This window comes from Typopeltis vanoorti, chromosome 12 (assembly GCF_054136105.1).
Source record: "Typopeltis vanoorti isolate ZY-2024b chromosome 12, IOZ_Tvanoo_1.0, whole genome shotgun sequence".
NCBI classification, from domain to species: Eukaryota; Metazoa; Arthropoda; class Arachnida; order Uropygi; family Thelyphonidae; genus Typopeltis; species Typopeltis vanoorti.
This window is the reverse complement of record NC_143560.1, coordinates 26117198-26142817: the sequence shown is the minus strand read 5'-3', so window position 1 is coordinate 26142817 and position 25620 is coordinate 26117198. Positions and strand designations below refer to the sequence as shown.

The following is a 25620-nucleotide window of genomic DNA, read 5'->3' as shown; positions in this document are numbered from 1 at the left end:
TAGTTCAGAAAGCCTGGACAGAGGGACGAATTCCCGATGATTGGAGTAGAGCTCTAATAGTACCCATATATAAAAAGGGAAATAAAACTGAATGTGAGAATTACAGAGGTATTTCGCTACTAAGTGTTCCTGGCAAGATCTATGCAAGTATACTTGAGAAACGGTTGAGAAAAATTTGTGGAAGAAAAGCTTGGTGAAGAACAAGCTGGATTCAGGCCAAATAGAGGCTGTCAGGATCAGATCTTCACTTTACGACAAATAGTCGAGAAAGCATGGGAATATAACAAAGATCTGTATTTAAGTTTTGTCAATTTGGAAAAGGCATATGACAAGGTGCCAAGAGAGAAGCTATTCAATACGCTGCAGTTATATGGTGTCAATGGGGCATTATATCAAGAAATACTTAGTCTTTATTTGAGTTGTAAGTCAGCAGTTAGAATTGAAGGTTGTATAGGAAGATGGTTTAATGTTAAATCTGGTGTGAGACAAGGATGTACATTATCCCCTCTGTTATTCGTTATCTATATGGATCACACTATGAAGGAAAGTGGTATTAAATCTGATATCAAAATTGGAGATGTTAATGTCAGCTCTTTGCTTTATGCGGATGATGTTATACTTCTAAATAAATCCGCTACAAGTCTGCAAGATTCTCTGACTAAATTCAATTGCTGTTGTAATAGATATGGTATGAAGGTCAGCAATAAAAAGACAAAGACAATGAAAATAGGCAGAATCATTGAAAATGTCAACTGTGTTGTGAATGGAGAACCTGTTGAACAAGTAAAACATTTCAGCTACTTAGGCACGATTTTTACTGAAGATGGTAAATTAAATATAGAAATAGACAACAGAATCAGCAAAGCTGGTATGGTGGGAAGTCAATTGAATAAATTCATATGGAATAAGAGAGAAATTAGTTGGAACACTAAATTAGCTGTATACAAGACAGTGTTCAAACCAGTTTTAACTTATGGATCTGAGAGCTGGGTCAGAAGTAAAACACTTGACCAAAGACTAGAGACCGCAGATATGAGAGTCCTGAGAAAGATTAGAGGCGTGAACAGATGGCATCAATGGCAATATCATATTAAAAATGAGGATATTAGGAAAGAACTTGACATTGTCAGCATCCAGGAATGCGTTAGCATTCCTGGATGCTGACAATGTCAAGTTCTTTCCTAATATCAGGTGGTTTGGTCACTTAAATTCCTAATCTCAGGTGGTATGGTCACTTAAATAGAATGGGAGAGGAAAGATTAGCAAAACAAGTGTTCTCTGCCAGGTTGGTAGGAAAACGACCCAGAGGAAGACCAAGATATAGGTGGATTGATACGGTACAAAGTGCCTTAGACGATAGAAATATAAGATCTGATAATGTTGGAGTCTTGACAAGTAACAGACTGATTTGGAGGAAAATTGTAGATAGGAAGTTAGTAATGATGTAATTTTTTCATGTAGTACTGTCATATCCAGTACACCTCTTGAGGATACATGGCAGGAATTTGATGATGATGATGAACTCTTGATTGAGAATGGCTGTGGATGTTACTTGGTAGGAAAAGATAAGTACAACGTTTATGGTCTGAATTACCAAGGAGATACAACCTTCTCTAAATCACTTAGGGAATTGAACAACGTAGAACCGAGTATAAATTAAATTATACTTTAATAAATATTTCCGATATTTCGGAAACATCACGTTGCCATTTTGAAAAGGAACTTACAAAAAGGCACATGCACGCAGGCACTACAACACAGTAACTCAGAATGAAGATATTGTTCTCCTAGAAGTCCTGATGGTGCCCTCTAGCGGGCTAAGTAGGTATTCTTGGCTGTTGGGCTGAAGATGTATTCCTCCCAAATTTGGGGCAGTCACATACAACCAAATTTGTTGAGGTTTGGAGAGTTTCTTAGGGCTGCAGCTAATTCCATAAATAGTCTTTCGAATTTGTATTTGCTACGGTGTATTACCGTAGCTTTATATTCGGATTTAATTTATATTTGGATCTACGTTGTTCAATTCCCTAAGTGATTTAGAAATGCATAACCAACGTATAAGCCTGTCTACGAGAATCAACATCATCCACGGAGATACGATCGCACGGAAGGCCCGCCAATATGGTAAAATGAAGTTGAAGCTGTCTAGACAATTAAATCGTCTAACGTTCCTGAAACGCTGCCGGGATAATAAAGTAATCCCGAACTGTGTAAAATTCAAGCACCGTTTTGTTTCGCAAAAAGCTCTCCATATATATAACCGCGCTAGCTACGAGTTGCTTCGCGAACAAATCACCGCCACGCAGTTTCTCTTAGTGGAAATTAACGAAGCTATTCGTGCCTTCGAAGATGAACTTTCATACATTTAAATCATGAACTGTGGTCTATTTTACATGACATCTCGTGTACCGCTGCAGACAAAGAATTTGAAAAAATACAAGGCCGACAGATAAAAAAGAATTCTATTATCAATCCAAAACTTGCTACCAACTCCGTAATCAACCAGCCTGATGGAACCTTGGTCTTCTCAGTTTATAGAAAACCCACCCACACAGGCAGATACATTCACCAACAATCCCCCCCCCCCCTCTCACAACAATTTGGAGTGGTGAAAACACTATACAACAGGGCTAAACTAATCTGTTCTAACAACATGGCCCTACACACTGAACTAAATCACATCCTCAACACTTTCTCAGTCAATGGCTACCCCCCCCCCCAAAAAAAAACAATCCAAAAAAAAATATTAAAACCTACAAACCACAGCCCCCCCCCCCCTCCACAACAAAGATTACTCTAAATCCATCACCATTCTCTACATCGGAGGCACCTCGGAAAAAATTACCAAAATTTTAAAAAAACATGACCTCACCTCCTGTTACAGGCATTACAGAAAATTGGCATCCCTTCTCCGCTCCACCAAAGACCAACCACTTCCCCTAGACCTACCTGGTGTATACCAGGCTCCTTGCAGTTGTAAACTGTCGTACATTAGCCAAACAGGCAGGACAGCGAATATCAGAATTTCTGAACACAAGGACTACATCCGGTTTCACAAGTACAGCCATTCTGGTCTTACAGACTCTGCTCTGGATAGACGCCACAGAATACGGTGGAAGAAAGCTACAGTAATACACCGTAGCAAATATAAATTCGAAAGACTATTTATGGAATCAGCTTCAGCCCTAAGAAACTCTCCAAACCTCAACAAATTTGGTTGTGTGCGACTGCCCCAAATTTGGGAGGCATACATTTGCAGACCTTCAGCCCAACGGCGAAGAACACCTACTTAGCCCGCTAGAGGGCACCATCAGGACTTCTAGGAGAACGATAGCTTCATATCTTCATTCTCAGTTACTGTGTTGTAAATGCCTGCGTGCATGTGCCTTTTTGTAAGTTCCTTTTGAAAATGGCAATGTGACGTTGCCGAAATATCGGTAATATTTATTAACGTATAATTTAGTTTATATTCGGATCTACGTTGTTCAATTCCCTAAGTGATTTAGAAATGCATAACCAATGTATAAGCCTGTCTACGAGAAAGATACAACCTTCACAGTATATTTGGAGGGATCACCAGTAAGGAAGAGGTCCAGAGTGTTTGGTGAGATTATCTGTTATTCTGGTGGGCATGTAAACAATTTGCATAAGGTCATCTATGACAGCAAATGTCTCAGCATCTCTACCTGCTTAGTTTGTGCAGTTGGAGAAGAAAAGCCAGTTAGTATTGTGTACACTGAAATCACTAAAGAAGTTAACCTTACTGTTGGAAAAGTTGGAATGAAGGACACTGACTTTTAAAGAGAGGAAATCAAAGAGTTCTAAATGATAGTGGTATTGGAAGAGTGATATAGACAGCATATGAATTTGACAAAGTAGAGAAGAAATATTTTCAGCCAAAGGAGATCATAATCAGGTGATTCTAAGTTGAATGTTCTTTGGCATGGTATGTCAGAGCGAGTATATGCACATATACAAGATAGTGTTCACACTAATTTTAACTTACAGATTTGAGAGGAAGCTAAGAAAAATTAATGTCAAGCTAGGGATTGCCAGGATCAAATTTTCACTATAAGAGAAATAGTTTAGTAGTTTTTTTATATCTAGAAAAGGTATATGACAAGGTGCCAAGAGTAAAACTTCATTACAACTACAATTATGTGGTGCAAACAGGACCCTATACTGAACAATACATAGCCTCTATTTAATTCGTAAGTCAGCAGTTAAAAATGAAGGAAGGATAGGAAGATATGATGTAAAATCAGGTGTAAGACAAAGATGTACACTATCTTCACTGTTCATCTATATGGATCAGATTAAGAAAGGAAGTGGCATTAATTATAGTATGATGTCATAATCAGAGATGTTAATTAAAACTCTTTACAGAGATTATGTTACACTACTAAGGAAATGAGTATACTTGCACTGGATTTATTTAAAAGTGAATAACTACTGTAGCAAATGTGGCATGAAATTTGGCAATAAGACAGACTATGAAAACAGGCAGTAACATTTGAAAGCATCAATTGTGTACTGAATAAAAAACTTCGGTAACACTTAAAACATTTAAACTATTTAGGCACAATTTTTAATAAAGATAGCAAACTAAATATGGAAATAAACGGTGGGGAGTGAACCAAATCAATTTATATGGAATGACAGAAATTAGTCAGAACAAGACACATAAAAATGAAGAAATCAGGAAGGGATTTGAGAATGTTGGCATTCAGGAATATGCCAGCAGAGTTAACCTAAGGTTGTATGGGCACTTAAAAAAGAAATGAAAAGTTAGAAAAAAATAACAGGTGTTTGGTGTCAGATGGGCAAATTAAAGACCCAGAGAAACACCAAGATTAAAGTGGATGGATGCAGTTAGAAGTTCCTTAGAAGACCAAAATATAAGATCCCTCAATATTGGAGTCCTGACATCTAAGGCTACTTTGGAGGAGAATTTCCAAAAGGAAATTAGTAATAACGTAAACTTTTAACTTTTACTATGTACTATTATAGTATCTTGCATTTTCCCTTGAGGATACATATCAGGAATTTGATGACAACAATAAAAGTACAAAAGTATAATGGCAAAAGTACCACCCCTGATTTTTTGCCCAATCAATGGGGGGGGGGGAGAATGAAAAGAAACCATCTATTACGGCATATAGTGAAAAACCAGAGGAAGCTGCCAAGTCAAGTGTAATGGCAGAATGCAAGCAATAAGATGATAGCTGGGTAGGTATACCTCTGTACCATTTGCTGATCAGATGTGTTGTAATGCCAATAATGAGAAACAATGAGCTTCTTCCAACTTTTTCATAGTTTGTGTTCAAAGGCAGGTAAGGTTGTGAATCATGATTGGCAGAATCTTATTCATGATTACTAATTAACTGGATGAGTTTCCAAGTAATGAGGAATTTGAATACTGATGATGTTCTCAATTGCTTTCAAGAGGATTGAGATGAGAGCAATGGAACAATGCCCCCCCCCCTTCATGGAGGGGTTGATAGGCTGAACTATAGGTTTGCTTTAATACTAACAGATGCATGAATGCTTGTACAGATGATATACAATGTCTATTATGGCTTGGAAACTAACGCTTCTAGGCCAGATGTCGTTTCCCAGTATAATTGAAAAATAACATCTGGCATACAAGTGTTGGTTTCCATGCTCTACAGAATTCTTCTGGTGTGTGTGTGTGTGTGCGTACGTATATACACACTCGGGTCTCTTTTTATGCAGTTTTGAAGTTATGCAGTATTTCATGCGAATTCGGGGTTTCCTCGTTATACATAATGAACAGCATTTTGCAGCACATTCTAGCGTAACGTGAGTAACGTGTAAGCAGCGAATGTTCATGAAGTTTAATTTTGCACGTTAAGTGTTTGTCTTTTCATTATTGTCTAAATTTTGCTAATTTTTATTTTAAAGGTTTAATATGGTCCAATGGAGAAAAAAAAAAGCACCAAAGAAAAGCAATTCCTTTGGAAATGAAAATTGTAATTTTTGATTGCTTAGCAAAAGGAGAGGGATCTACAGCGATTGGTAAACATTTTAATTTAGGCGAATCTACTATAAGAGAAATTAAAAAGAATAAGTCGCAATAAGAAAATCTGTCATTTCTGGCATAAAACTAAGTGCCAAATTATCATCATACTCAAGAGATGCTTTATTAGAAAAAATGGAACGAGTGCTCATAATTTGGATTGAAGAATTAACTCGAAGAAGAATTCCTATAAGTGGTTATTAAATTAAATAAAAAGCTCTTCGGTTTTATGAACAGATGAAGCAATTGGAGCCATCTACTTCCGTTTCCCAGGCTGATAAAGAATTTTCGGCTAGCAAGGGACTAACTGGGTTTTTAAAAAGGAATGCACTTCATAATGTGAAGATTACAGGCGAGGTTGCAGCAGCAGATGAAGAAGCCGCCAAAAATTTTCAAGAGAAGTTAGCCAAAATTATTGAAGATGGTGGATATTGTCCCGATCAAGTGTTTAAGCTGATGAAACAGGATTGTTTTGAAAGAAAATGCCTAGTCGAACTTACATTCGCAAAGTTGACGCAAGTTCGACAAAATAGATATCGAAGATCCAGATAATGATAGTGAAGCGAAAGAAAAAACCTGTCCTCCTCCTTGCAAATATAATTTGAGAAGATCTTGAACTGTGCAATAAATTAGAAAATCATTTTCTTGTTAATGACACAAATTCTGAAACGAGACTTTAAATTCCAACATGAGCTGAAGAACTGTATGTCTGGATATTGCGAGCTGTATAAAAAATTAGTAAAATCATCATCGCAAAGTTTAATCACTGATTACATTGTCAGAAGAAAAAAATCAGCACAGAACGAAGGTGAAGCTAATTCTGTTTGTGAAGATTGCCTTTACCATACAGATCTGATGCACTGATTTCACATCAGTTTGCAAAGGTTGCCGAATATTTCTAATGGCGAGGATAATTCTGATGAAAAAATGTAAAAAAAAATGTTACTTTTCAATAAAATTAAATGAATAAAGCTTTAAAACAAACTTGGGCATTCTTATTTTCCTGAATTTTTATACACTTTTTTATGCAATTTTAGATTTATTTTAATTCATTGCTTCAGTTTCAGAAAATTATGAACGTATCCCTAATTTTTCAACATAAGTTAGGTCTTTTTTGTGCGATTCTTTATATGCAGTTTTCTGTTAAAACGTATCTCCTAACTGTGTGAGTACACACACACACACACACACATTCAAATTTTTTTTTTTTTTGAAAAAGATCAGAAGTATGCTGTGAGCTGTTCTTCATGTAGTGGGAGGTGATTTAATCTTGGTAGTTTATACAGGAGTAAAAGGAGAAGAGTGATGCATAAATGAATGAAGTGTTTTTAACAATGCTGACGTTAAAATATGGAATATGTTATAAATTGTTATAACATATTCCTGACATTTTTCAATTAAGATGTTTGATTGTAACCAAATCTCGGGGGAGGGGGGGAATTTTTTTTTTCAGATATATTAGAAAATGACAATTAAGGAGAATGCTATATATTACTAAATTTCTAAATTACTAAAAGTGTAAATATGTGAACCATCATTTCAGCCATGTGAGAATGTGGAAAAGGTGGATTAACAGAATTATCCGCCTTTTGCAATTCTATATTTATTGGGTTTTTTCCTCTTTTTTTGTCAGCATCTCTTCTGTCTTATCAATAATAAATATCTCACATATGCTAGTATTTTGTTGGATATCATGGATGCAGTCCACTTCTTAATACATAGAAGAATTCGTTATTATTTAGGAATAGGTGAATTTTTACTCGCTATCTGTTCTTTCCAAAGAATGGAATGAAAATATTTCAATAATGTGAAAAATATTCCCTCCCCAACGAACACAATACTACAGAAGCAAGAAAAGAAATTTAGTTATGCTTTTACCATAACTAAATACGGTGTAGTAGTATATTTAGCAAAAATTAGTATAATTAGATACAACTAGAATGATGCTCATAATGAAAAACATGAACCCTACAGATACTGTGCTGCACATAATGTTCCCACTTTTTAAAAATAGTTTTATTGCAGCACCAAACAGTGTCTGACTAAATGCATCTCTCCCAACATCCTATTTCAATTTGTCATTTGCAGAAAATACATGGTATAGTATGCCCACAGAAGGAGAACCCATTCCGATAATAGGGTAATCAATCCATATTGTGGGATGAGTCGTTTATTATTACATGGCAGAAAATTAACTTCCCTTTTATGATCATTATAGTTAACTAAGTTGCTTGTATAACAGTTGGAAAATTTTATCTATAAAGCATGTGATTTCACGTGTTGGCGACCAATTCGTACGTCCTTCATTTCTTTCTCCCCTTCAGCATGAATTGACTATTCTTGGCAAGTCTCCAAGCAAAGATCTCTAAAGCATGGGCATACTATAAGAGCTGTTTATAATGCAGTCATTGGGTACAGAAAGCAAATGAAGATGCATATGCATATATATAACATGAAATCAGTTCAAATTGCATTTGAGATTTTTGATTCTTTAAGACAGTTCACAAATGTTAATTTTAAAAATAAAATTCTACCAAAAAAGTTACAACTAATATGCTGTATAAACTTTGTGAAAAAGAACCTGCCCAATGTGTAAGCAATGTCCATATGATAAAGTTCCTACAGGCAGTGTCAGAATCCTTTCCTTTAGTGTAACATGGTGATCAGCATTCATTTTACACAAATTATGGACTCTACAACTGTGTTATAAATAATTATTTTAATTTCCTAATGTTTCGACATTCATATTAAGGTCATCATCTGGAGTATACACACATATATATACAGAGACAAGCTAAATTACATTTCACATAATATGCTGAAAAGACAATGATTTGATCAACGGTTATTCTACTGGCCTGACCTCTAGTGAAAATAAAAGAAAATTACAATACATAGATAAAATAAAATAGCTACATCAAAGCTATATTCTATTTAAGACAACATCAGAGAAACATTCTTTCATATAGATAGTTTTGTTACAGTGAAAACAATTTCCTAATTTAACATGACAATTGTTATATTAGATTTATGATCCTGGATTACCTATGGTTCTATTTAAAATTAACTCTTAGGGAGAAAGATTAAGTGGGTAGAATATGTGCCTTTCATATGTTTGGGATTTTTAGACCATCATTATTGTTCAGATTAGGGTGATTGATAAGAATCTCACAGGCCTCTTTAAATTTACCTTCATACCATGTTTTGGTGCGATGTAAACAATAGGTGCTTTTCCAGTCAATTCTATGAAGTGTTCAGGGCATGATCAGAAAGAACAGTTTGACCATAGTTATTATATTTAATGTGTCATTTATGTTCCTTTTTTCTGATAGGAATTGTGTGTCCTGTTTCCCTAGGGCAAATTACAGGTGCAATGAATACGGTATGCCCAAGGTGGGCCAGTGGATCCTTGGATGTGTTGAGTAAGTTCTTTAATTTTGCAGGAGGTTTAAAGGTGGTTTTAAGGTTGTATTTTTGTAGTATTCTGTTTATTTTGTCTGATATACCTTTAATGTATAGAATAGTTACAGTTTTATTGTAACTAAATAAACACAAGTAATAACCACAGTCATAAGTTTTAATAAGTAAATAAAGGATATCGTCAGTACAGTTAATTCAAACAATACTAGGAATAACATACAGTTAAGGCACATGATTACAATGGAATCCCAATATGCATGCAGTAGCGTGTTATAGAATTAAATTAAAATATATCTTAAAAAAAAAAAATCACATTAAAATAAGATATGAGAGTCCTGAGAAAGATTAGAGGCGTGAACAGATGGCATCAATGGCAATATCATATTAAAAATGAGGATATTAGGAAAGAACTTGACATTGTCAGCATCCAGGAATGCATTAGCAGAGCTAATCTCAGGTGGTATGGTCACTTAAATAGAATGGGAGAGGAAAGATTAGCAAAACAAGTGTTCTCTGCCAGGTTGGCAGGAAAACGACCCAGAGGAAGACCAAGATATAGGTGGATTGATATGATACAAAGTGCCTTAGACGACAGAAATATAAGATCTGATAATGTTGGAGTCTTGACAAGTAACAGACTGATTTGGAGGAAAATTGTAGATAGGAAGTTAGTAATGATGTAATTTTTTCATGTAGTACTGTCATATCCTGTACACCCCTTGAGGGTACATGGCAGGAATTTGATGATGATGATGATAAAATAAGATAACATATATAAAAAAAATTATCTTGCACAATTTTGTATGACAATTTCCTATACTTTAGGAATAGCAAGAACATCATTACGGTTTAGATTCGGTCTGTAAAGTAGGGCTTCAGCACTTTTTTTTATATAAATGCTCATGTTTATATAAAGATCTATGTAGAAGTTTGGACTTTTTCCAATGGATCCTATGGTTTGGGTTTTCAACTCTGTGTTGTGTGAGGCCAGATTTCTGTGGTTTGATAAGACAGAAATGGTCTTGATGTTCCGAAATGTGTTTATGAAGAGATCTACCTGTCTGTCCATAGTAAGACAATTTACAGGAGCATGGAATCTCATACATGCCAGGTAGCATCAGAGGTGAGAGTTTGTCTTTAGGAGAAGGTAACAAGTTATAGATCTGGTTGATTGGTTTGTAGGTAGTAGCAAGTTTGTATTTCTTCATAATTTTTGAAAGACATTCAGAGATGCCTTTTGACATAAGGTATGGGAATCCTAACTGTATGTTATTCCTAGTATTGTTTGAATTAACTGTACTGAAGATGTCCTTTGATACTTAGGATGAAATATTTACTTATTAAAACTTATTACTGTGGTTATTACATGTGTTTGCTTAGTCACGAATTTTCCACAGGTTTCATTGTACAATAAGTGAGCTAAACGAGGATTTGCTGAGTGCTAATATGAATTTGATGACAGAAAGTGTTAGTAGAAAGTGTTTTGAGGCAGTGGTGATTGAGTAATTAGTAGCGAGAATGTAGCAGGAAGAATGAGTGCTCGTTCGAAAGAGAAGCATAGTGTGAAAGAAAGGAGAAAAATTGTTAAAAAATCATTGAAAAAGAAAACAAGCGATTTGAAAACCATAATGGATGGTAAAAAGAATGAAAGCGAGGCAAATGTGGCAGAAGGAAATGAAATTGAGAGAATGAAAGAAACTGGAAATAGTGTGACTAAAGGATCGAAAGTTGGAAAAATCAAAAGAATGAATGAATCCAGAAATAGTGTAACACAAGGTTCAAAAGTGGGAAAAATGGAAAGAATGAATGAAAGCGAAAGTTGGACACATGGACCGTAAGTACAGAAACTCAAAAGGATGAATGAGAGTGAAAGTGTGAAGCAGGAGTCGAGAGTTCGAAAATTAGAAAAATTGAATGATAGAGAGAATGTGACACGAGATTCGAAAGTTGAATTGCGTTGGATGAGGCAAGAGAGAAATGGATGCAGAGTGAAATTACGAAAAGGCATCAAATTATAGCCCTATCTGTGTGTTAGGTGTTGTGGTTAAGTTGTTGGAGAAGCTGGTTAGAACTATGATCCAACAGTGGGTTGACAACAATGGTATTATCTACATGGACAGCATGGATTTACTAAAGGGAGGTCATGTTTTAGTAATCTACTTACTTATTACAATAAGGTGACTGCTTCCATTGACAGAGGAGAAAGATGCACAGTAATATATTTAGATTTTGCAAAGGCTTTTGATAGATTACCGCAAGATAAGTTGATAGTCAAACTAGAGTGGATGGGGTTGGATATTAGATTGGTGCATTGGATTGGAGACTGGCTATCTGATAAGTATCAACAAGTTGTATATGGGGGAGTGATAGCCAGGAAAAGGAAAGTTACTAGTGGTGTACCTTGGGGGTCTGTTTTAGGACTATTACTGTTTAACTTGTATATTAATGATATTGGTAAAGATTTGGATGGAGATATTCCATTGTTTGCAGATGATGCAAAGTTGGGATGAAACATGAAGAGTAGAGAAGATGTTGTGGCCTTACAAGAACACTTGAATAAATTGAGTGACTGGGAATGGGGATGCGAGTTCAGTGTTGCAAAATGTAAGGTTTTAAAATTTAGAAAACAAAAATGGGATGTAGAACTTATGCTTGGTGAGGATATATTGTCGGAGGTGGAGGAAATAAGAGATCTGGGGGTGATAGTGGATAAGGATCTGATATTTAGGACACACATAGCCAAAATTGTGAAGGCAACACAAAGGCTTCTGGGAATGATGCAGAGGACACTGACTTGTAGAAGTAGGACGATTGTTGTTCCATTGTATAAGGCTTTGATTAGGCCACACATGGACTACTGTGCCCAGATTTGGTCACCTGGTTTTCAGAAGGATAAAGAGATGTTGGAAAGGGTCCAGAGGCGACTGACTAAGGTAGTTTCTAACCTCTAGAATGTCGAGTATGAGGAAAGATTGAGAAGTTGCAACTTGCAGAGTCTGGTGGACAGGAGGAAGAGGAGAGATATGATAGAGACCTACAAGTTATTAAGGAGTTGTTATAGGATCAATGCTGGAGAGGTTCTACAGAAAATAGTGGGAGATCAGGGGAGAACCAGAGGTCATCACTGGAAACTGTATAAAGAGGATGTGAGTAGGGGAGTGAGAAGCAGGTTTTTTTCATGCAGAGTTGTGAATGATTGGAATGCCTTGCCTGAGAGTGTGGTGTCTGTAGAGAATTTGAGTGTGTTTAAAGAACGGTATGATGAGATGAGCTGTGCGTATGATAAAAGGACCTCCTAGATGAGGCTTCGACTCCATGGGATCTTAGGTAAAAATAATAATTTCTCAGGTGCTCACATTGGCGAGTACGGGCATGGCAAACCAGAGATACCCAAGCTAGACCTGATCTTACTTTGTACAATATACACTTGGTATATCATATCTGGAGACTGGTCTTCTACTCTTCTTTCTCTCTACTCTCTCTTGCTTCGTACCCCCCCCCCCAGTGCTATTAGAGCAATTTGAGGGCAAGGGGGTGACTCTTTCCTCTCAAACTGTAGTTTCCACTATCTACTAAAAAAAAGGCAAGCCTAGTTGTCTTAAGGCGGCAGCCCCACCACTAGGATACCTATTGTCATGCTAGTCACTTGACATAGGGAAACACATATTACTTTCAAGTGTCACCGAAATCCAAATAGGACAGAAAACATGGGAAATGACCGCAAACTGGAAAAGGTTAAGAAACTTTGGAAAAAGAAAAACATGGTGAAATATGCTACATGTAACATTAGAAGTATAGCACATAAAGAAGAAGAATTAGATAAAATTTTACATGACAAAAATATAAAAATTGCAGTCCTTATAGAAACAAAAAAGAAACTTAAAGGAACAAAAGAAACAGCTAACTACAATATCATATATAGTGGAGTGGACAAACAAATACATGCAAAAGCTGGTGTAATGATTTGGATCCATAAATCAATTAAAGCAAAAATAACTCATTATACATGCTGGAATGAAAGAATATTAGAAGTGCAATAAAAATTAAATAAAGAAAATTTAACAGTTGTTGCAGTGTATGCCCCTGAAGAAGGAAAAGAAAAAAATGATTACTTTTACAAAGCGTTACTAAATTGGCTGTATACAAGACAGTGTTCAAACCAGTTTTAACTTATGGATCTGAGAGCTGGATCAGAAGTAAAACATTTGACCAAAGACTAGAGACCGCAGATATGAGAGTCCTGAGAAAGCGGCGTGAACAGATGGCATCAATGGCAATATCATATTAAAAACGAGGATATTAGGATAGAACTTAACATTGTCAGCATTCAAGAATGCGTTAGCAGAGCTAATCTCAGGTGGTATGGTCACTTAAACAGAATGGATGAGGAAAGATTAGCAAAACAAGTGTTCTCTGCCAGGTTGGCAGCAAAACGACCCAGAGAAAGACCAAGATATAGGTGGATTGATGCGGTACAAAGTGCCTTAGACGATAGAAATATAAGATCTGATAATGTTGGAGTCTTGACAAGTAACAGACTGATTTGGAGGAAAATTGTAGATAGGAAGTTAGTAATGATGTAATTTTTTTCATGTAGTACTATCATATCCTGTACACCCCTTGAGGATACATGGCAGGAATTTGATGATGATGATGATGATAAATAGCACATTCAACCCAAATATAGTAGAAAATGAAACATGCTTGAAAATATACAATACTTTAGCAGTGCCCACATTAATATATAACAGTGAAATGTGGGCAATAAACAAACAAGATAAACAAATAATAAAAACAAGTGAAATGAGATTTATGAGAAGAACTGCAAAATACACATTATTAGATCAAAAAAGGAACGAAGGCATTTTAAAAGAACTAATAAATAAATCAATAGAAGAAAAACTAAACAATTATAAACAAAAATAAGTTGAACATGTAAACCAAATGGCCAACACCCTACATCCTAAACAAATACTAAAATATAAATCAATTGGAAAGAGAAGGCATTTTTGTTTACTGTTGGTTCTCCAGATTTTTGTATATTATTGTTAATTTTATTTCATTCCTATTATTAATTTCTCTGGCTATAACTATATGGTCTGTTTTATTTAATTTTGGAAAGAGAAGGCAGATATTAGATGGATAATGAGACCAGAACAGACCAATATGGTCTATACCCGTAATTAGTGTTATGATGATAATAATAATAATAAAGTTATATTGTAGTCTTGCTTATTTTTGTTTTTAAGTGAGGTCTTGTACAGAATTTTGTTGATAGTATTTTGGCTGCAACCATTTTTTAGGGAAGTATTGTTGATAACTTTTAATTCACACTTAAGTGCATGTTCAGAAAAATCTCATTGACTATGTTATTATTGAAAGTGATGTTTTCTTCCTGGTGCAGGACACCAGAGTGTACAGAGAATTTGAAATTGGAAGTGATCACCATTAAGTCTTGAGCAGGATAAAATTGAATTTCATATTGAAAAGAAAGACATGTAAGAAAGTTTTAAAGCAATTAAAAGTTAAGCAGCTCACAGATGTGAACTGTAGACTAAAATACAGAAATATTATTGAAAAGAAAATGAAAGAGTTTGAGAACAGGAATCAAACCTTGGAGATTCAGTGGCAAACTCTGAAGAAAACATTGATTGATTCTGCCAGAGAGGCATGTGGTGAGGTTGTGTGCAAGGATAAAAAAATCAGAACTCCCTGGTGGACACAGGAAGTTAAAGAGGCAGTGAAGGAAAAGAAGAAAGCATATCAAAAGTTCCTGGCAAATAAGTCAGCTTTTACTCTTACAGAATACAGAGACAAATGTAAGAAAGCTAAACAGTGTGTAAAACTAGCTAAACAAACGTCATGGGAGGACTTTGGCAAGAATATAGAAAATAAATATCAAGAAGGTGGCAAAATATTCTGGAGGTTGTTGAAGAAGCTTAGGAATGGAGGAAAGAGTGCTGTAAAAGGAATTAGAGATGATAGAGGTGACATGAAAACAGGAGAAAAAGATATCCTTCAAGTATGGAGTAATTACTTTGAAAAATTGCTAAATGAAACAAGCAGTGATGACAGCACAGTGGTAGAAAATACTGACCAGGCATGCAGTCAGGAATACATATCCATACTTGAAGTAGAAAAAAGCCATCAAAGGCTTGAAATGTGGAAAGGCAACAGGAGTAGATGATATTCGACCATAAATGCTCACGTATGGAGGTATAAAAGTCTTACAGTTGCTGCACTGCATAATTCAGAGGGCCTGGACAGAGGGACGAATTCTAGATGATTGGAGTAGAGCTCTCATAGTACTCATATAAAAAGGGAAATAAAACTGAATGTGAGAATTACAGAGGTATTTCTCTACTGAGTGTTCCTGGTAAGATCTATGCAAGTATACTTGAGAAACGGTTGAGAATTGTGGAAGAACAAGCTGGATTCAGGCCAAATAGAGGCTGTCAGGATCAGATTTCACTTTATGACAGATAGCTGAGAAAAACATGGGAATATAATAAAGATCTGAATTTGAGTTTTGTAGATCCGGAAAAGACATGATAAGGTGCTGAGAGAAGCTATTCAAAACGTTACAGTTATATGGTCTTAATGGGGAATTATATCAAGCAATACTTAGTCTTTATTTGAGTTGTAAGTCAGCAGTTAGAATTGAAGGAAGTACAGGAAGGTGGTTTAATGTTAAATCTGGTATCAGACAAGGATGTACATTATTACCCTCTGTTATTCATTATCTATATGGATCACATTATGAAGGAAAGTGGTATTAAACATGATATCAAAATTGGAGATATTAATCTCAGCTCTTTGCTTGATGTGATGATGTTATACCTCTAAATAAATCCGCTACAAGTCTGCAAGATTCACTGACTAAATTGAATAACTGTTGTAATAGATATGGTATAAAGGTCAGCATTAAAAAAGAGAATGAAAATATGCAGAAACATTAAAAATATCAACTGCATTGTGAATGGAGAACCTATAGAACAAGTAAAACATTTCAGCTACTTAGGCACGATTTTTAGTAAAGAATGGCAAGTTAAATATGGAAATAGACAACAGAATCAACAAAGCTGGTGTGGTAGAAAGTCGACTGAATAAATTTATATGGAATAAGAGAGAAATTAGCCAAAACACTAAATTAGCTGTATACAAGACAGTGTTCAAACCAGTTTTAACTTATGGATCTGAGAGCTGGGTCAGAAGTAAAACACTTGACCAAAGACTAGAGATTGCAGATATGAGAGTCTTGAGAAAGATTAGGGGCATGAACAGATAGCATCAATGGCAATATCACATTAAAAATGAGGATATTAGGAAAGAACTTGACATTGTCAGCATCCAGGAATGCATTAGCAGAGCTAATCTCAGGTGGTGTGGTCACTTAAACAGAATAGGCAAGGAAAGATTAGCAAAACAAGTGCTCTCTGCCAGGTTGACAGGAGAAAGACCCAGAGTAAGACCAAGATATAGGTGGATTGATATGGTGAAAACTGCCTTAGAAGATAGAAATATAAGATCTGACAATGTTGAAGCCTTGACAGGTAATAGATTGATTTGGATGAAAATTGTAGCTAGGAAGTTGGTAATGATGTAAATTTTTCATGTAGTACTATCATATCTTGTACATTCCTTGAGGGTATATATCAGGAATTTGATGATGATGTATGTTCAGCGGAGCAAATCTTCAAAGCCCTGTTTTTAAGTCTATTAATGACCCCTAGTTTTTGTGTTGGGTGGTGGTAGGAGCTTTTGTCTATATATTGGCCAGTATGTGTCGGTTTCTGGTAAACAGTGAAGAAAGACTGCCAGAAGGAAGAAGTGTGACAAGTGTATCTAGAAACGGAAGTGTGTTCCGCTTTTCAACCTTGATTGTGAATTGTATGCGTTTGTGTTGTTTGTTTAGGTGGCTGAGGAAAGTGTCTATTGTCTAGTGGCCATGGGGCCAGATAGCGAAAAATCGTCAACGTATCTAAGTCAGACTTTGGGTTTTTAAGGAGAGGAATCTAGAGCATGTTGCTCAAAATGTTCCATGTAAAAGTTAGCGATGGGGGAGATAATGCTGATCACATGGCTGTGCCTTCTTTTGTATGGCAAAACACTTTGCCATACAAAATAGCCAGAACATAGTATATGCACAAAGAGCGCTGTGATATCGGGAATTTGTCCTCTAATAGAAGGATTGTGTCATTGATTGGGACATTTGTGAAGATGGCAGAGACGTCAAAACTGACTAATAAATCATCTTTTTCCAGTGTGATGTCTTTGATTTTGTTTACAAAGTGTTGTGTGTTTTTAATATAGGAGGGGGAATGACGTACCAACTCCTTGAGTGTTGACGATAGTTTCTTGGCTAGGTGATAATTTGAGCTGTCTATACCTTCGACTATCTCCTGGAGTGGTGTGTTTTGTTGTGAATCTTCGGTAGACTGTAAATTCTTGGGGAATGAGTGTAGTGAAGAATTAATTTTTTAACGGTATCTTTGGGCCATGTGGTGACTAATTTATGTAAATTCTTCATTTTCTTTTTTATGTGATTGGTATGGTCATAGTTAACTAGCTAATATGTGCTTTTTTCTTTTGCCAAGTTTAATGCAGAACTTGATGCACACACATGCACTGATTCCCAACATCAAGACACTCAAAAAGAAAAAAACTCGTGTTCATTCATCAAAGCACTGCAGGTTACTGAGGTTATGCAATGACTTTGAGTATGTCTTGTAATGTTATGACATGTCTATATACATATCTGCTTACAAAACACTATGCCAATATGCCCAGTTTCTTTATAACAATAACTGTCCCTTTCACAACAGACCTTGTGTGATTTTGATGATTTTTTCCCTTTGAGCTTCTGTAAATGGTCAGATTGTATTAAAAATTAATACATCCTAACAAATTTTTCTTAAGGATTTCAAATTCCAACTTTTGATAAAATCCATTCACCCAGAATTGTGGAATAATTTACATAGAGATAGATAAAATAAATCTAACAGATGTTCATGTTATGAAATGCATCTAACAATAGGCAAATTTTAAAGAAAATAGATGACTGGAAATCAGTAATGAAATCTTAAGAAAAATCATTGAACTGTTACATTTTATTGATACTTACCTCTGTCAGTTGATACCTGCATAGATCCCAAAAATCTTACTGGAAATACTTCCCAGTAAGGTGACTTTTGTTCTTCTGCTACATCTGCTGCTGATATAGCAGTTGCTGACTGGTCAAATGGGTTGATCCTTCTAAACCAAGAAATGGGAAATAATATACAGTTAGCACAACTACTGCTAGACAAGCTGAAATTTAATAGCTTTAATGGAACATGTACACTAGACATATTAAACCAAGTTTCATGGCTTGCAAATGTAACAAAAAACAAAAAAGGATACATTACCACTTCTTTCCTTACCAGGTGTCTGTCAAGTACCCTGCTCATGTCATCTTTCCTATTTTGGACAGACTGCCTGTTCTTCCTTGATTAGAAATGAAAAGCATCAAGACTATATTACATTTTTGGAATCTGACAAGTTTGGCCTTGCTTCTCACACTATTGACACTAGAAACAGAGTTCTTTGAAACCAGACAAAACACCTTCACTCCGGCAAGTTCAAATTTGATCATCTTTTCTTTGAAACATGTGAAATGCTATGAAATAGTCCAAACCTGAACCAATCAGGCTGTATGCCAATATCCAAGTTTTGGGAAGTTGTCACTATTAATTCTAATCTTTAAAGGTACATGTGGCATGACTATAAACAATAAATTACACAATAACCACAGTAATTAACTTTAACGAAATGAAAGTACACATATTTCGTACTGAAAATAACATTAGATCATCAGTGTGTAGAAACAAGCAAATCAAAGAAATGGGAATACAAGGTACATACAGCAGTCTGTGGCTTACCAATTACAAATTGTTATGTGTGCTATAAATTAATATTAATAAATAATATTATTATAAAACTATTTTTGATGGTTACATAAAATAAGAATCTCCCAAACTTTGGGGGGGAAAGGGGGGGAGGAGAGAGACGCAATAATTCCGATTCAGATTTGGCCGATGCAAAAGGACTTCGCAACTTTCTTTGAAAAGGTGTTCATATTTAAAGCTGCTTCTATGGAGAAGATGAGTTTCATCCCACTGGATACTGTGTTTAGTGTCAATACTATGTGGTGCCAGACCAGGCTTTTGAGGTTTCATGTATTCAATATAATACTGATGTTTATTAATTCTTTTTTTTCCACAGAACAGCCTGTCTGCCCAAAGTATGTTAGATTACATTTGCATGGTATCTGGTAAATGCTAGCTAATGACAGCGGTGAGAGTTTGTCTTTTGTAGATGACAACAGATGAGAAATTTTACTGTTAGGAAAGTATGTGGGAATGAGATGATGATACTTCAAAATTCTACCAATCGGTTCAGAGATGCCAGAAATATAAGGGATTGGAACCCTGCAGTCTGTTGAAGAATTCTGAGGTGTCGGAACATAGCAGTCAATTATCTTGTCTACATCCTCTACAACACTTTCACTATCTTGCCTTACATCATTAATATTAGTTACTTTATTCTCCCACTTTCCACATGACTTGCATTTCTTGCACTCAAATATAAAACATTTCTGACACACACTCTCTCTATTCTCACTTTCATACCATAAACGATTCATTTTAGTAAGGAATACACTGAACACACACTATGCCATACAAAATCCCTTATACTAAATTCAGTTATTGCTTCTGTTACTGCCATTTTCCTCATATGCAAGAGGGTTCTAGGAAAATTCGGCATAAACATTTACGGTGCAAGACATTTTGAATTAATTTTTGTTAATAATCAATGGATGATAAAGGGTATTATAAAATCATTAAAAAGGCAAATATTTATTAAGGTGAATGTCAGTGATACATAACATAATGAAATCATTTAAAAATTTTGCAAATTAAAAGAGATGATGTGTAAATAATTAACTTTTTGCTGCGGATCGTCAATTCAACAAATCCATCAGTAGCATTGCTCACTGGAAGAAATGCTAATACCGTGAAGCATTTAATTTTCATGTTGAATTCGTGTTGAATTCAGCATCTGTTTGATAGTGTAATTTCAAACCAATGGCAACAATTTTGTGATAAAGATTTTGTGGCATATGAAATAAACAACCTGTTATAGTTGTTGATGTAAATATGTTAGAAAAAGCGTTGATAATTACTTTCTCGAAGTCATCCATTAATGTTTCAGGATCTAATGATGAATGCAAGCTCTTTAAGGCACTGAATAATCTGCTGTAAGTTAATTCTGATTTGCCAGGAAGCAAAGCAAAAACTGCCATCCAAAGCCTGGATAAAGGAAGAGGGTCGGTCAGGTGAGTGTCGATGCTCTAACCGTAAAGAAAAAGCACGATTGTTATGTGATGCCTATATGATCAATAGCTGCAACATGCCAGCTCGGACATCACCCAGATCAATAAGATCCGTGATACCAATTAAGCGATCAGTGTTGAATCGAAAAGTGGGATACCAAAAGGAAACAGAAACTGAAACTAACAGAACTATTAGCAGTAGGAACATTGAATGTATGGACACTTTGGATGTCAGGAAAACTAGAATTACTTTGCGAGGAAACGAAGAGATATCGTTGTGATATACTAGGACTGGCAGAGATGCGATGGACATCATCAGGAGAGATAAATGGATGCGAAGTCATATTATCAGGGCATGACACCAAGCACGAAGCAGGAGTTGGCTTCGTGCTTGGTGTCATGCCCTGAAGGGCTAGAGAGGCACTGTTAGGCTACAAAAACCAGTCAATGAACGAATCATAGCAGCAAGATTTCAAGCAAAACCATTTAAAATATCAATAGTTCATATATATGCATCCACATCTGACAGCACAGATGAGGATATTGACTTATTTTACAAAGATCTGACAGAGACAATGGAAACAATACCAAAGCAAGATGTACTAATTATTGAAGGAGACTGGAATGCCAAAGTCCGAATGGATAATGATGGTTGTGAAAGATTCATGGGAAAATATGGTTTCGGAGAAAGAAATGAACAAGGTGAAAAAATGTTAGAATTTGCTGTGGACCACAAGATGATCTATAACACAAGATTCCAGCAAAAGGAGTGTAGAAAATGGACGTGCTGATTAAATGATGGGAAAATATGATTATGATTAAAAGAAGATGGATAATATCAGTACAGCAGCGTCGAACTTTTTAAGGTTTAAATCATAGTGATTGCAAACATCATTGAAATTAAAAAGAAAACCTAAACCCCATCATCAGAAACGAAGAGATACAGCAAGAATAAGTGAAGTAGAAATAGGAGGAAGGTACAGAACAGTGTTAGAGGAGAAACTTAAAAGTGTGGACGAAGAAAAAAAATTCAAATCAAAGAGTGAAAGGAGTAATGAAGGCAATAGAAGATGCAGTTGAAGAAACAGTACCAGAAGAATAGAAGATCAAGAAGAAATGGATTAGAGAAGAAACACTTAAGTTAGTACAGGAGAAAAGAATGTTGAAGATAAGAAGGGATACATCAGAACAAACAGAGGAGCAATATAGAAGAAAGTGTAATTAGGTAAAAAAAAAAGCAGTCAGAATGGATAAGATGAAATGGTTAGAAGCCCAATGCAATAATATAGAACAGTACTACGGAGAGCATAAAACTAGGGAGGTGTACAAAATGATTAGAACCATTAATAGAAGGTGGCAACCAAAACAGACCACAGTTAAAGATGAAAAAGGTAAAGTATTGATGAATAAAGATCAAACTGTACAGCAATGGACAAGATACTGTAGTTAGTTATATGAAGAAAAACTAGATTTAGATAGCATTGAGAAACTGACTGAAGAATCGAAGCAGATATCATCACCATCAACAGGTAATGAGTATGATATGGACATTTTAAGAGGAGAGATAGAAAAAGCAATAGGTAACTGGAAATTAACTTAAGGAATTAACGACGCATATAACAGATATTAATTAAAGCAAACTTTAAAGAATACCTTCAATATTTTGGCATATTTCTTGCTTTCTTCCTCATTTGCTTTTGTTAGTGCCTGCGTGCACATACCATATTTGTATGTTCCTGAAGATGGCAACGTGACATTGCCAAAATATTGAAGGTATTCATTAAAGTTTGCTTTAATTAATATCTGTTATATGCATTGTTAATTCCTTAAGCTAATTACCAATTATGTATGACCAACGTATAAGCCTTGCTACAAGAATAAAAAGCAATAGGACGGCTAAAATATAACAAGAGTCCTGGTAATGATAACATCACTGAAGAAATTATTAAATATGGTGGTGAAAGTATGGTTACAGAAATGCACCAACTATGTAATAATAACAATATTATTATTATTTCAGGCAACTCCAAGGAGTCAGACTCATTGGAGGGCCTAACATCATGTTAAGAACAACTATTCGACATTCACACAGTATCTATCATACCTTGCCTTGAACTCATTCACAGTCATGGCACCCACAACAGACTCTGACACCTTATTCCACTCATTCACCACTCTCCAAGTAAAAAACGTAGCACTAACACACTTGCTAACCACATTCTTGCCCAGCTTCCATGTATGGCCCCTAGTTCTCCCACCACCAGTCCTATCCTAAAAAATATCTTCTGAATTAATCTTATAGAAACCCTTCAGTAATTTGAATGTCTCAATCATATCACCCCTTTTCCGGCTATCAACCAATTTTAGCAACCCACAAATCTTCAACCTGTTCTCATAGGGTTCATTCCATAGACCTGCTATCATCTTGGTCACTTGTCTCTGGATCCTCTCCATCAAGAAGAAACCCTGACGCCCATATCTAGGCACAGTAATCTAGATGGGGTCTTATCAAGGCTTGATAAAGGGGAACAACAACTTGTTTGTCTCTGCTTGTTAAAGTATTTTTCAGCAACTAAGTGATTTGATGAGCTGATTTAGCCACTTTTGTGATGTGATCCCTAAACTTCAACTCCCTATCCACCAACAATCCCAAATCCCTGGCTTCATCAATCTCTTGGAGTACGGTTCCACCAATGTGATATACTGCTGCTAATCTTTTCACTCCAAAATGCATAACTTTATACTTTGCCATATTAAATAGACATCCATTTTCCTTAGCCCAGTCCTCCAAACTATCCAAATCATCTTGCAAAATTTTGACATCCTGTGCACTCAACAATTGCTCTACCCAACTTTGCATCATCAGCAAACAAGTGAACACTTCCTCTCAGATACTTTCCTATATCGTTGATGAACAGATTGAAAAGTAGTGGTCCAAGAACAGAACCCTGCAGCACACCACTAGTCACAAGCCGTCTTTTGGACTCTACTCCTGAATAAACCACTCTCTGATATCTCTGCATCAACCACCCTCCTATCCATCACACCAACACCATATCTATCCCCGTATGCTGCAGTTTACTGATTAGAATTCTATGTGGTCCTGTCAAAGGTCTTGGCAAGGTCCAGTAGAATCACTGTAAACCCATTACCCTTATCCAGTTCAGCCGTCACTGTGTTATAAAACGTAAGCAACTTACTGAGGCATGATCTACACTTCACAAAACCATGTTGTCCCCCATACAGTATGTCATTTTCATCAATTCATTCCTGTATTTTTCCCTTGACTACTTTCTCCAAGACCTTGACAACGATTCCTGATATGCTAATCGGTCGGTAATTTACAACAGCAGTCTTGGCACCTCCTTTATGCAGTGGAACTATTTTCCTCTCTTTCCACCCCCTCGGGACTAACCCAGACCCAAGACTCAAATTGAACAAAATGGTCAAGGGCACTGACAATTCTTTAGCCAATTCACTTACGACACAAGCTGGTATACCATCCAATCCCACAAATGTATTGACATTGAGTTATTGAGGTTTTGTAATAGACTACTCACCTCCACTTCATTCACCACAATTCCCGTATAATCCATTGGTTCATTCATTTCTGCAATGTCACCACCTGGAAGATATATTCTTGCAAAATACTCGCTCAGTAATTCAATTATATCAATTGATTCAATTACCTCCCTACCATCGGCATTCTTTAAAATCATTCTGCCATGTACATTTTTTCTTTTACTTGCAACATATCAAAAAAACTGTTTGGGATTCTCTTTAGCCTGCATGGCTAATGTTCTTTCATAGTCCGTTTTTGCTTTTCTTACCATACTCGTTACCCTTCTGGCCTGCGCCTTATACTGTTCATGTGCCTGCCGGTCACCTTTCTCCTTAAATTCCCTCCATAGTTGTTTCTTTTTTTTGCAGCTCAAGCTTAATGGTGTTATTCATCCATTTAACCCCTACTTGATTTATTATTTGGACTCTAGGTATACAGTCAGCCATTGCCTCATGCAAACACTTCCTAACCACCTCCCATGCACTATCAACATCTATCCCTTGCAGTTTTACATGCCATGGCACTGAACCAATCAAACTCCTAAGCTTGTCATACTTACCAGCCCGATAATTCCACATGTACCCTGTCTTAATTGTAAATTCTACACCTTTAGCCACCTCCCAAGTCAAGACCCTATGATCACTCTCACCTATTGGTGGCAATGTGGTCATATTCGTTACAGCCAAATTCTCAGATGCAATTACTAGGTCAAGCACTCTCTGACCCCTAGTATTTTCCATTACATGCTGTTGCAGATAGTTATCCCTTAATAATCGCATAAAATCCAATTCCTTCCTCCCACATGTCCTCTTCTCCTTCCAATCGATGTCACCATAGTTGAAATCACCCATAACAATTACCCGCCTTCTACTCATTTCTTCTATTTGCTTATGCATACTATCTCCACCATCTATTCCATCACCTGGTCTACAGCAGCACCCAACTGTATATTTTGTTCTGCTAGTTTCAATCTCACACCAAATAGCCTCAAATGTGCTCTTTTCTCTATCCTGCAGTTCCACTTCTATTCCCCTTGGCTGTAGCGCATCAGCTATCATCAATAACACTCCTCCCCCCTTTTATTCTCCCTGTCACTCCTGAACACACTATACCCCTCACATTCAATCCCACTAGCTATATCATCTTCTGCCAGCCATGTTTTACTAATGCCAATAACCTGTGGCCTGGAAGTGCCAACCAAGGCCAAAAATTCTTCCTTCTTGT

The 25620-nt window shown here is 36.1% G+C and overlaps 1 protein-coding gene across 5 annotated transcripts in view; it reads right to left on the bottom strand.

Moving 5' to 3' along the window:
• Window positions 1-25620, bottom strand: part of LOC150100640 (DCC-interacting protein 13-alpha-like) — a 408578-nt gene that overhangs the window by 118620 nt on the left and 264338 nt on the right. For all 5 annotated transcript variants that reach the window (XR_016549161.1, XM_090401384.1, XM_090401387.1 and 2 more), the window contains one exon: window positions 18585-18715. Coding sequence is in view for 4 of the 5 variants with exons in the window: in XM_090401384.1 (XP_090257510.1) it covers window positions 18585-18715 (131 nt within the window). In the remaining variant the exon portion in view is untranslated. The remainder of the gene's footprint in view (window positions 1-18584; window positions 18716-25620) is intronic.